At 39.2% G+C, this 12,399-nt stretch overlaps 1 protein-coding gene across 1 annotated transcript in view; it reads right to left on the reverse strand.

The window, feature by feature from the left end:
- polr3b (polymerase (RNA) III (DNA directed) polypeptide B) overlaps window positions 1–12,399 on the reverse strand; it is a 99,660-nt gene that overhangs the window by 24,081 nt on the left and 63,180 nt on the right. Inside the window, exons 20-23 of the mRNA XM_061894246.1 lie at window positions 10,020–10,229; window positions 7,700–7,858; window positions 5,988–6,105; window positions 3,964–4,106 (exon numbers count right to left, since the gene is read on the reverse strand). Coding sequence (XP_061750230.1) covers window positions 3,964–4,106; window positions 5,988–6,105; window positions 7,700–7,858; window positions 10,020–10,229 — 630 coding nt within the window. The remainder of the gene's footprint in view (window positions 1–3,963; window positions 4,107–5,987; window positions 6,106–7,699; window positions 7,859–10,019; window positions 10,230–12,399) is intronic.

The following is a 12,399-nucleotide window of genomic DNA, read 5'->3' on the forward strand; positions in this document are numbered from 1 at the left end:
TGGAGGCTGAAAGGAAGAAAGAAAGCAGGGTAGGAGCCAGTGAGGTGGTGGTGGGTTGAAGAGTGGAAGTCAAACCTAGAAAAGTGGGGTAAAATAGTGAGGGAGCCGCGCAAAGACCGGGACTGGGCGGCGGTTCCCATGGCAGACGAGCGTGGTGTTGTTTGTTTTGTGTGAAAGTGGATGATAAAAGAGGCATGAAATCAGCAGAGAAAGGCAAGACAACAGCGAGGGTCCAGCGCCCTCCATCACAGCTTTTACAGCTCCATGCTGGCGGTTTGGACAATGGACGACCCCCCCAACCCCAAGTCCTCCCTTCTTCCTAGCTCCACACACACACACACACACACACACACACACACACACACACACACACACACACACACACACACACACACACACACACACACAACCTACAGCTGTGTGTGAGCGGTAAATAATTAACTTATTCTGCTCTGCTGACCAGGACTTATGGGACCAGTCATGAGAAGCTTGCCTTCACTTTCTAATTAAAACAGCCAAAGTTGAGGATTTGACTTAAAAAAAAAAAAAAAAAAAAAAAAAGTTATCGATTTTCATGCAGGAATTATAAATATGCCACAACAAATCCATACACTGCAAAAACTGAAATCTAAGATTCAATATCTCAAATAAGGGTGATGTTTGCAAATTTTCTGTCATTTAATATGATTCTTCTCAATAAGCATATCTAATGTTGGAGTCTTTTACTTGTTTTAAGTATCCTAAATGTTTGTTTTTGTTTTTTATTTTTATTTTATTTTAAATATTCTATTTTTTCTCCCCCCCTTGTTTACCTGTATCTCATCTTTTTTTGTAAGGGGCGCTGGAAGCCGGCAGACCCGTCAGCGATCCTGTTCTGTCTCCCTTTAATGTTTGTCTGATCTTGAATGGGATTGTGCTGAAAATTGTAATTTTCCTGAAGGAACTCTCCTGACGGAATAAATAAAGTACTATCTAATCTCATCTAATCTAATCTAATCTAAATGATCTCAGTAAAATATTACAGCTTGTTGCTGAGATTTGATGACCTATAATGAGTAAAACATGCTTGAAACTAAAATATTAACTGTTGCAAAGCTGTGTCGTCAACACTCATGTTTAAAACTGCTTTTTCAAAGTAATAATTTCTTATTTCAAGCATGGAATAAAAAAATCATGACTTTGACATAGTTGTGTCTCGTAATTAAAACAGATGACAGCCAAATGGACTTTGGTGTTTTATTTTCAATTAAACAATAGAACATACGTACTCATATTGTAGTACAGTTGGCACCATACAGTAAACTGACAGTTAATATTTCAACATTTAAGATGTGACATCTCAAACTATTTTGGACAGAAATAGTTCACGCACAGTCAGATAAATTCTTCAAAATTACAATAAAATTAAATTTGGTCGGGAGCTGGGCTGTAAATATATATATGTATATGTATATATATTGTATTTTTTTTTCCGGACTATAAGTCACAGTTTTCTTCATAGTTTGGCCGGGGGCGCGACTTATACTCAGAAGCGACTTGTGTGTGAAATTATTAACACATTACCGTAAAATATTAAATATTATTTATCTCATTCGCGGAAGAGACGAAGAAAATGTCAGCAATCGTCACAAACACGTCAACCAATAAGAATTTGGCGGGGGAGTGTCATGGCCGAAGTGCATTGTGGGTCATGGAATGCTAACTGCTATATGCTACTGCCTTAGCTATTAAAATGGATCATTTCAACGTTGGCGGTAACTTATAAAAACTGAGAAGGGCTGAACAAAAATGGCACCGAAAAGGAAATCATGTACTGCGGATTACAAGCTGGACGTAGTGAAATGTACAGCAGAAAACGACAAGAGGAAGCGGCGCATACCTTTGGAGTTGGCAGAGTTGTTTAGAAGCAACATCGAGGAAGAAGATTTCATGGGATTTATCGATTAGGAGTGACAGATAGTTTGGTAAAGGTATAGCATGTTCTATATGTTATAGTTATTTGAATGACTCTTACCATAATAATGTCAGTTGGTTATTTATGTGTCATATAACGTACACTTATTCAGCCTGTTGTTCACTATTCTTTATTTAACTTAAATTGTCTTTCAAATGTCTATTCTTGGTGTTGGATTTTATCAAATAAATGTCCCCCAAAAATGCGACTTATACTCCAGTGCGACTTATACTCCGCAAAATACGGTACCTTGTTATTTAGTCTGACGTTGCTCACATCTGAAAGCTCAGGGAGTCTTTACCGTAAAATATCAAATAATATTATTTAGCTCATTCACGTAAGAGACTAGACGTATAAGATTTCATGGGATTTATCGATTTGGAGTGACAGATTGTTTGGTAAAGGTATAGCATGTTCTATATGTTAGAGTTATTTGAATGACTCTTACCATAATATGTTACGTTAACATACCAGGCACCTTCTCAGTTGTTTATTTATGCCTCATATAACGTACACTTATTCAGCCTGTTGTTCACTATTCTTTATTTATTTTAAATTGCCTTTCAAATGTCTATTCTTAGTGTTGGGTTTTATTAAATACATTTCTCCCAAAAATGCGACTTATACTCCAGTGCGACTTATACTCCGCAAAATACGGTACCTTGTTATTTAGTCTGACGTTGCTCACATCTGAAAGCTCAGGGAGTCTTTACCGTAAAATATCAAATAATATTATTTAGCTCATTCACGTAAGAGACTAGACGTATAAGATTTCATGGGATTTATCGATTAGGAGTGACAGATTGTTTGGTAAAGGTATAGCATGTTCTATATGTTATAGTTATTTGAATGACTCTTACCATAATATGTTACGTTAACATACCAGGCACCTTCTCAGTTGGTTATTTATGCCTCATATAACGTACACTTATTCAGCCTGTTGTTCACTATTCTTTATTTATTTTAAATTGCCTTTCAAATGTCTATTCTTAGTGTTGGGTTTTATTAAATACATTTCCCCCAAAAATGCGACTTATGTTTTTTCCTTTCTTTATTACGCATTTCCGGCGGGTGCGACTTATACTCCGAGAAATGCGGTATATACATACATACATACATACATATATATATATATATATATATATATATACATATATATATATATAATTGACTGAAAGAGCACGCACTTAGTGCGATGACGTCATGTTATCGATGGGAAAATGCAAGAAAAGTAATGCAGAGCGCATATCATGTCAAGATAATGGCACTAGCATTTATTTCATTTAGTATTTTTCAACATATTGAGCAAAAAGGTAAAAAAAAATGTTCTACCAAGAAAAGTGCATTTGTTATTAGTGAGAATATACTTATTTCAAGGTATTTTTGGATTCATTGAAGTTAGCTAATTTGACTTGTTTTGGAAAGTCAAATGTTCTTGTTCTATTGGCAAATAATTTTGCTTAGTTCAAGTAAAATACCCTTAATTTTTATTTTTTTCTTGTTTTCGAACACTGACGTTTTGCAGTGTAGTTTCTTGCCGTGAACGAACTGGAAAAAAGCCACGTCGAGTTTCTGGCCGTCAACTGACCAGCTCCCTTCTGACACTAACCCCCCGGCGACCCTCCCGCGCTCCCTCCGTCACGACGTGAGACAAAAGACATTGTCCCGTCCCGAGCTGACCGCCCCGAGTCCAGCGCCTTTAATGAAGGAAGTAAATTATGCACGGCGCCAGTTAGCTTTTTGATTAAAACATCATAGCGGCCCTCTATAGGGGACATGTCGGCTAACAATGGAGGTTGTAAACACTTTTTTTTTTTTTTTCCTTCACCCAGCAGATTACTGCTGGGGTGTAATAAATTTGCATAGTCTGGCACGGGACAAAGAGCCAATTAATTGAAAAGAGCTCTTGAAAGATGAGGTGGAAGGGAGGGAGGCGGCTAAGGGACTCAATAACCTGTTGTCTGGTGCAACAGGGTTCACCTCGGGAGGATGACTCAACACGGCCTCACCTTTCTGGCCGTGCCGACTGCTGAACTTGTCCCCGATCTCGGGTCTCCTGGTCTGCCGCAGCAGGATCTTGATGAGGAAGGCGTCTTCGGCGTTGGATGAGATCATGACCTTCTCGATGTACGAGTCCGTTGAACCCTTGTAGCTGCGGAGGGAGAGGGCAAGGTGTTGCTTTATTTACCAGGTGCCCTTTCGGAACAGTGACTTTTCATTGTTGGAACTGTGATAAGTCTTGTTTATGAGTACGGAATAATACAAAAAACAGTGGAGTTGGCACGTTGTGTAAATGGTAAACAAAAACAATACAATGATTTTCAAATCCTTTTCAACTTATATTCAACTGAATAGACTGCAAAGACAAGATACTTAACATTCGAACTGGTAAACTTTGTTAATTTTTGCAAATATTAGCTCATGTTTCGAAAAAAGCTGGCAAAAAAGACTGAGAAAGTTGAGGAATGCTCATCAAACACTTATTTGGAACATCCCACAGGTGAACAGGCTAATTTGGAAAATATGGTCCATGATTGGGTATAAAAGCAGCTTCCATGAAATGCTCAGTCAGTCACAAACAAGGATGGGGCGAGGGTCACCACTTTGCGAACAAATGCGCTAGCAAATTGTTTAAGAACAACATTTCTCAACCATCTATTGCAAGGAATTTAGGGATTTCACCATCTACGATACGTGATATCATCAAAATGTGTAGAAAATCTGGAGAAATCACTGCACGTAAGCAACAAGGCTGAAAACCAACATTGAATGCCCATGACATTCGAGCCCTTCGACGGTACTGCATCAAAAAGCGACATCAGTGTGTAAAGGATATCACCACACGGGTTCAGGAACACTTCAGAAAACCAATGTCAGTAACTACAGTTTGTCACTACATCTGCAAGTGCAAGTTAAAACTCTACTATGCAATGCGAAAGTCATTTATCAACAACACCCAGTAATGCCGCCGGCTTCGTTGGGCCCGAGCACATCTAAGACGGACAGATGCAAAGTGGAAAAGTGTTCTGTGGTCTGACAAGTCCATATTTCAAATTTTTTTGGGAAACCGTGGACGTCGTGTGCTACGGACCAAAGAGGAAAAGAACCATCCGGACTGTTATAGGCGCGAAGTTGAAAAGCCAGCATCTGTGATGGTATGGGGGTGTATTAGTGCCCAAGGCATGGGTGACTTACACATCTGTGCAGGCAACATTAATGCTGAAAGGTACATACAGGTTTTGGAGCAACACATGTTGCAATCCAAGCAACGTTATCTTGGACGCCCCTGCTTATTTCAGCTAGACAATGCCAAGCCACGTGTTACAACAGCGTGGCTTCGTAGTAAAAAGAGTGCGGGTACTAGACTGGCCTGCCTGTAGTCCAGACTTGTCTCCCATTGAAAATGTGTGGCACATTATGAAGCGTAAAATACCACAACGGAGACCCCGGACTGTTGAACAACTTAAGCTGTACATCAAGCAAGAATGGGAAAGAATTCCACCTAAAAAGCTTGAAAAATGTGTCTCCTCAGTTCCCAAACGTTTACTGAGTGTTGTCAAAAGGCAAGGCCATGTAACACAGTGGTGAACATGCCATCTCCCAACTACTTTGGCACATGTTGCAGCCATAAAATTGTAAGTTAATTATTATTTGAAAAAAAAAAGAAAAAAGTTTATGAGTATGAACATCAAATATCTTGTCTTTGTAGTGCATTCAATTGAATATGGGTTGAAAAGGATTTGCAAATCATTGTATTCTGTTTATATTTACATTTAACACAATTTCCCAACTCATGGAAATGGGGTTTGTATATACATACATACATATACATATGTATGTAAATGATATATCTATGATGTAACATACAGATATAACAACTTGACATCACAATTATTATCAGTCTGCTGTTAAATGTTTTTTTTTTTTTTTTTGATTGTATTACTAAACAAATGAATATTTCTTACCACATGAACACAGACAAATAAAGTACAGAAAAATGGTAGAGTTTTTGTAGGCATCATGGTGCACTCACCAGATGGGCACGTCCCTGTACTGCGGCTGGCCTGGCTGGGTGCTGCCCTCCAGTGGCGTCTGGGTGACAGTTGGCATGGACTTGTTGATCAGCACCTGCTTGTTCTCCACTCGCTCACCTGCAGCACGTCACACAGTTGAACTATGCTTATGTACTAATCACTAGACAGTTAAGTTGGGGAAAATCACTATAATCACTTCATGTTTATCTTCTTGCAAATCACTTTTTTTTTTTTAATTCTAAAGACCTGCAATGCATTACATTAAGACCAGTGTCTTCCTCTATTCCATGGGTGTCAAACTGGCCCCCGTACAATTTCCTTTGGCCCTTGAGGCAATATCAAATTAACATTTGAGCTGGCCCGCCGGTACTATAAAGGCTCTGCCTTTAGCGTTGTCTACAATATGTTTTCACGTCCGTTTTTACTCCATACAAACAGCGTGCCGGCCAAGTCACATGATATATGCGACTTGTACACACACTTAAGTGAATGCCTCGCATACTTGCTCGGCAGCCATACAGGTCACACTGAGGGTGGCCGTACAAACAACTTTAACACTGTTAGAAATATGCGCCACACTGTGAACCCACACCATACAAGGATGACTAACACATTTCGGGAGAACATCCACACACAACAGAACAAATACTCAGAACCCCTTGCAGCACTGACTACCACCACAACCCGCCCCCCACCACCAACCCCACACATCTCATTATTATTTTATTTTAAGATTTATTAGCCTGTGGAAAAATGTAATGTTGATATTTACCTCAGAAGGCTGCAAATAGAAAAGAGGAATTAAATGTTGTATTTAAATTGCATTTATTTGACCTTTTTTTTTTTCCGTTTGTTTTTTGAATGTTGATTTTGCACTATTATATAATATAATTTTTGCTTGTTCCATATTCATTGTTCAAGCAAATCAGTGTAGCAAACTGAGCAATAATTAACAATTTATTCATGCACTTTCTCTGGTTACTTCCAGCCTTGAATGTTTGATTCATTCATTATTGTTATTTTATTTTCAAATTTATTACTAGCCCGTGGACAAAGTGTATTTTGATATTTACCTCAGAAGGCTGCAAATAGAAAAGAGGCATTAAATGTTTTATTTAAATTGCATTTATTTGACCATTTTTTTTTTTCCGTTTGTTTTTTGAATGTTGATTTTGCACTATTAAGTTATATAAATTTTGCTTGTTCCATATTCATTGTTCAAGCAAATCCGGGTAGCAAATTGAGCAATAATTAACAATTTATTCATGCACTTTCTCTGGTTACTTCAAGCCTTGAATGCTTGATTCATTCATTATTGTTATTTTATTTTCAAATGTATTATTAGCCTGTGGACAAAGTTTATTTTGATATTTACCTCAGAAGGCTGCAAATAGAAAAGAGGCACTCAATTTTTATAAAAATTTTATTTGATATGCCATTGATATTTTTTAAATATTATTATTATTATTTGAAACTCGATTTTGCATGTCACTATAAAGTTATATAAGCCTTGCTTGTTCAATATTCAATGCAAAACGTGTTTGGGTCCCTATTAAAAAGTTCATTTGTTCAACCCTTGGCCCGCGGCTTTGTTCAGTTTCAAATTTTGGCCCACTCTGTATTTGACTTTGACACCCCTGCTCTATTCTATCGGGTCTACCGGGTCAGTCTGCAGGCACCACGGCCTGGTGGGTAACATGCGACTCCTTACCCGGGCAGCAGATGCCGTCAGAATCCAGGATGTTATGCCTCCAGATGGGCATTCTTGTAGTAGCATCCAGCATGGGGCCCAGCACCTTGTCGAAGGTTTGATTGGTGTAACGCTTGAGCGTGCACTTGGTGTTTTTGTAGACAAGACAACGACCAAAGCCTGTTGAGAGCAGAGTTATAATTATCTCAGGCAGTGGGTCCCCAAACTACGGCCAGATATGGCCCGCCAGCGTCCAAAATCCGGCCCGCGGCTAGTCCAGAGTAAAAAAAAAAAAAAAAAAAAAAAAGTTTTTTTTATTTTTATTATGTCCTTTCTAGCCCATCCATCAATCCATTTTCTACCAATTGTTACTCTCGGGGTCTCCTAGCCGCTCTGGCAAATTATATTTGACCTAATTACGTACTTTAGATTGATTACATTACGTACGTGCAGTATATTTAGGTGTTGTGAGCTAATAATAGCAATTTGGATAGCTTACCATAGAGTGTATATTCTATCACATAGGTCCCCAAACTACCGCCCGAGTTAAAAAAAAATAACCATTTTTTTTGGCGAAATTGTTGGGAAACTAAAATAGGCTCAGAGTGTGGAGTTTTTAAACATCAGTGGACATAAAAAAATGTTTTGTCCAGTATAAAAAAAGAGTCGTTTTGTCTGATCTGCAAAGAGACATGTATGTCAAAAATTGACATACACTTGTAAAGAACATCATCTCATGGCTGTCTTGAGTTTCCAATACTTTCATTGTCCTGTTCGGACACCCAACTGCGCCCAAGACCCAACCTCCAGGCTGAGGATTTTAATTAACTGAAGAATTTGGAGGTAATCCTTCTTTTTCATTGTCCCATTTACTCTCTGTAAAAAAACAGTTCCATTGGCAGCAAAACAGGCCCAGAACATAATACTACCACCACCATAGTTGACGGTAGGTGTAGTGTTCCTGGGATTAAAGGCCTCACCTTTTCTCCTCCAAACATATTGCTGGGTATTGTGGCCAAACAGCTCAATTTTTGCTTCATCTAACATCACATGGACAAAAATAAGAACTACTCGAGGAAAGTTCCGTGGTCAGATGAAACAATATTTGAGCTGTTTGGCCACAATACCCAGCAATATGTTAGGAGGAGAAAAGGTGAGGCATTTAATCCCATAAACACCACTCCTACCGTCAAGCATGGTGGTGGTTTTTGATTGATTGAAACTTGTATTAGTAGATTGGACAGTGCAGTTCATATTCCATACAATTGACCACTAAATGGTAACACCCGAATAAGTTTTTCAACTTGTTTAAGTTGGGGTCCACGTAAATCAATTCATGGTAAAGGCCTCACCTTTTCTCCTCCAAACATATTGCTGGGTATTATGGCCAAACAGCTTAAGTTTTGTTTCACCAGACACCACATGGACAAAGATAAGACCTTCCGGAGGAAAGGTCTGTGGTCAGATGAATAAAAATATGAGCTGTTTGGCCACAATACCCAGCAGTATGTTTGGAGGAGAAAAGGTGAGGTCTTTAATCACAGGAACATCATGCCAACCGTAAAGCATGGTGGTGGTAGTAATATTATGCTCTGGGCCTATTTTACTGCCAAATGAACTGGTGCTTTACAGAGAGTAAATGGGACAATAAAAAAGGATTACCACCTCCAAATTCTTCAGGACAACCTAAAATCATCAGCCTGGAGGTTGGGTCTTGGGCGTGGTTGGGTGTTCCAACAGGACAACGACCCAAAAAACACGTCAAAAGTGATAAAGGAATGCCTAAATCAGGCTAGAATGAAGGTTTTAGAATGGCCTTCGCAAAGTCCGACAATGCTGAAGAAACAAGTCCATGTCAGAAAACCAACAAATTTAGCTTAACTGCCCCAATTTTGTCAAGATGAGTGGTCAAAAATTCAAGCAGAAGCTTGTGGATGGATACCAAAAGTGCCTTAATGCAGTGAAACTTGCCAAGGGATATGTAAGCAAATATGAACAGTGCTGTATGTATACTTTTGACCCAGCACATTTGCTCACATTTTCAGTAGACCCATAAGAAATTCATAAAAAAAGCAAACTTCATGACTGTTTTTTGTGACCAACAAGTATGTGCTCCAATCACAAAAAAATAAAGAGTTGTAGAAATGATTGGAAACTCAAGACAGCCATGACATTATGTTCTTCACAAGTGGATGGATGGATGGATAGATATAGCCTGGCTCCTGGCCAACTTTTTTTAATCCAATGCGGCCCCCAGGGTCCAAAAGTTTGGGGATCCCTGATCTAAGCGGTGTGATTGTCCACACCGGCACGTTTGTCCAATATTGCAGCTTCGGCTCACCTCTGTCAAGGGAGGCCTTGTTGAGCACCAAGGCGTCCTCAATGTCGTAGCCGCTGTAGCTCATCACGGCCACGGTGGCGTTCTGGCCAGCGGGGAGCTTCTCGAAGTCGATCAGCTCGATGGTTTTGGTTTTGACCATGGGCCTCTGTGGGTAGGCCAGCAGGTACATCAGCGTGTCGATGCGGTTCCTCTGGTTGTAGCCGATCGTCCCTGGAGGCCGCAAAATGAGATACAAAACAATAGCATTGAAAATTCTGACTGTATTATACACAGATCCTTTTTGAATATATTGGGTAATTCTTTGCTCCTTAAAGGGGAACATTATTACAATTTCAAAACGGTTAAAAACAATAAAAATCAGTTCCCAGAGGCTTGTTGTATTTTTTGAAATTTTTTTCAAAATTTTACCGGTCCCCGAATATCCCTAAAAAAAGCTTTAAAGTGCATGATTTTTGCTATTTGCGATGCGACTATCCGTTTCCCTGTGACGTCATACAGTGCTGACAATGTAAACAAACAATTGCGAAAACCACAGCAAGATATAGCGACATTAACTCGGATTCAGACTCGGATTTCAGCGACTTAAGCGATTTAACAGATTACGCATGTATTGAAATGGATGGTTGGAGTATGAAAGTATTGAAGAAGAAACTGAAGCTATTGAGCGAATAGCTATTGACGCTATTCATAGCCATAGCATGGCCGAATAGCTGCGTTAGCATCGCCGGTAAAATGTGCGGAACAAACGATCAGGACTTTCGCATCTCGTGACACTGGAGCAACTTAAATCCTTCGATTGGTAAGTGTTTGTTTCGCATTAAATGTGGGTGGAAGTAAACGTAACATAGTTGCAAATGCATCTGCAGGTTATCCATACATCTCTGTGCCATGTCTGCTTTAGCACCGCCGGTAAATAGCATGTTAGCATCGATTAGCGTAGTCTGTTAGCATCGATTAGCTGGCAGTCAACATCAACAAAACTCACCTTTGTGAATTCGTTTACTTTATAGTTGCAAATGCATCTACAGGTTATCCATACAACTCTGTGCAATGTCTGCCTTACCATCGCCGGTCAAATGTGGAGACACTCTGGCACATTCAATGGGGGTCTGGCGGCAGACACTTTCGCATCTTCGGGCCAGTGGTGCAACTTGAATCCCTCCCTGTTAGTGTTGTTACACCCTCCGAAAACACACCAACGAGGCATGATGTCTCCAAAGTTCCAAAAAATAGTCGAAAAAACGGAAAATAACAGAGCTGAGACCCGGCGTTTGTAATGTGTTGAAAATGAAAATGGCGGCTGTATTACCTCAGAGACGTTACGTTCTGACGTCATCGCAAAAAGACCGATAAACAGAAAGGCGTTTAATTCGCAAAAATTCACCCATTTAGAGTTCGGAAAACGGTTAAAAAAAATATGGTCTTTTTTCTGCCCCATCAAGGTATATATTGACGCTTACATAGGTCTGGTGATAATGTTCCCCTTTAAGAAGGCAAAACATTAAACAATGCAGTGTTTGTACACGACTGCAAACTACAACCACAAAAATAAACACATTGGCCTCCAATCAGTATCGGCTAATTCTCATTAAAAAGTATATGATCACTAGAGATGTCCGATAATATCGTACTGGTGATATTATCGCTGTACGGAGTGGTACACGGACCTAGGGAGAAGACTAACTAAAGAGGATAAATATAACCTTAGAGGAAAATCTAATTTAAAACATTTGTATGCACGTACAACACTTAGAACCTTTAGCACAGGGGTGTCAAACTCAAATACAGAGTGGGCCAAAATTTTAAACAGAACAAAGCCGCGGGCCAAGGTTGAACAAATTAATCTTTTAATAGGGACCCAAACAAGTTTTGCATTAAATATTGAACAAGCAAGGCTTATATAACTTATAACTTGTATAACAGGTGGGTGAAGTGTCTTGCCCAAGGACACAAAGCAGTGACTAGGATGGCTGAAGCGGGAATCGAACCTGCAACCCTCAAGTTGCTGGCACGGCCACTCTACCAACCGAGCTATATGCGCCTTAGAATCCGGTGCGCCTTATAGTGCTGAAAATACGGTACGTATATTTAAATATATTTATATATTATTTATATATACTTATTTAATTATATACAGTGGGGCAAAAAAGTATTTAGTCAGCCACCGATTGTGCAACTTCTCCCACTTAAAATGATGACGGAGGTCTGTAATTTTCATCATAGGTACACTTCAACTGTGAGAGACAGAATTAAAAAAAAAAATCCAGGAATTCACATTGTAAGAATTTTAAATAATTTATTTATAAATTATGGTGGAAAATAATTATTTGGTCAACCATTCAAAGCTCTCACTGATGGAAGGAGGTTTTGGCTCAAAATC

This window comes from Nerophis ophidion, linkage group LG03, assembly GCF_033978795.1.
Source record: "Nerophis ophidion isolate RoL-2023_Sa linkage group LG03, RoL_Noph_v1.0, whole genome shotgun sequence".
Classification (NCBI taxonomy): Eukaryota; Metazoa; Chordata; class Actinopteri; order Syngnathiformes; family Syngnathidae; genus Nerophis; species Nerophis ophidion.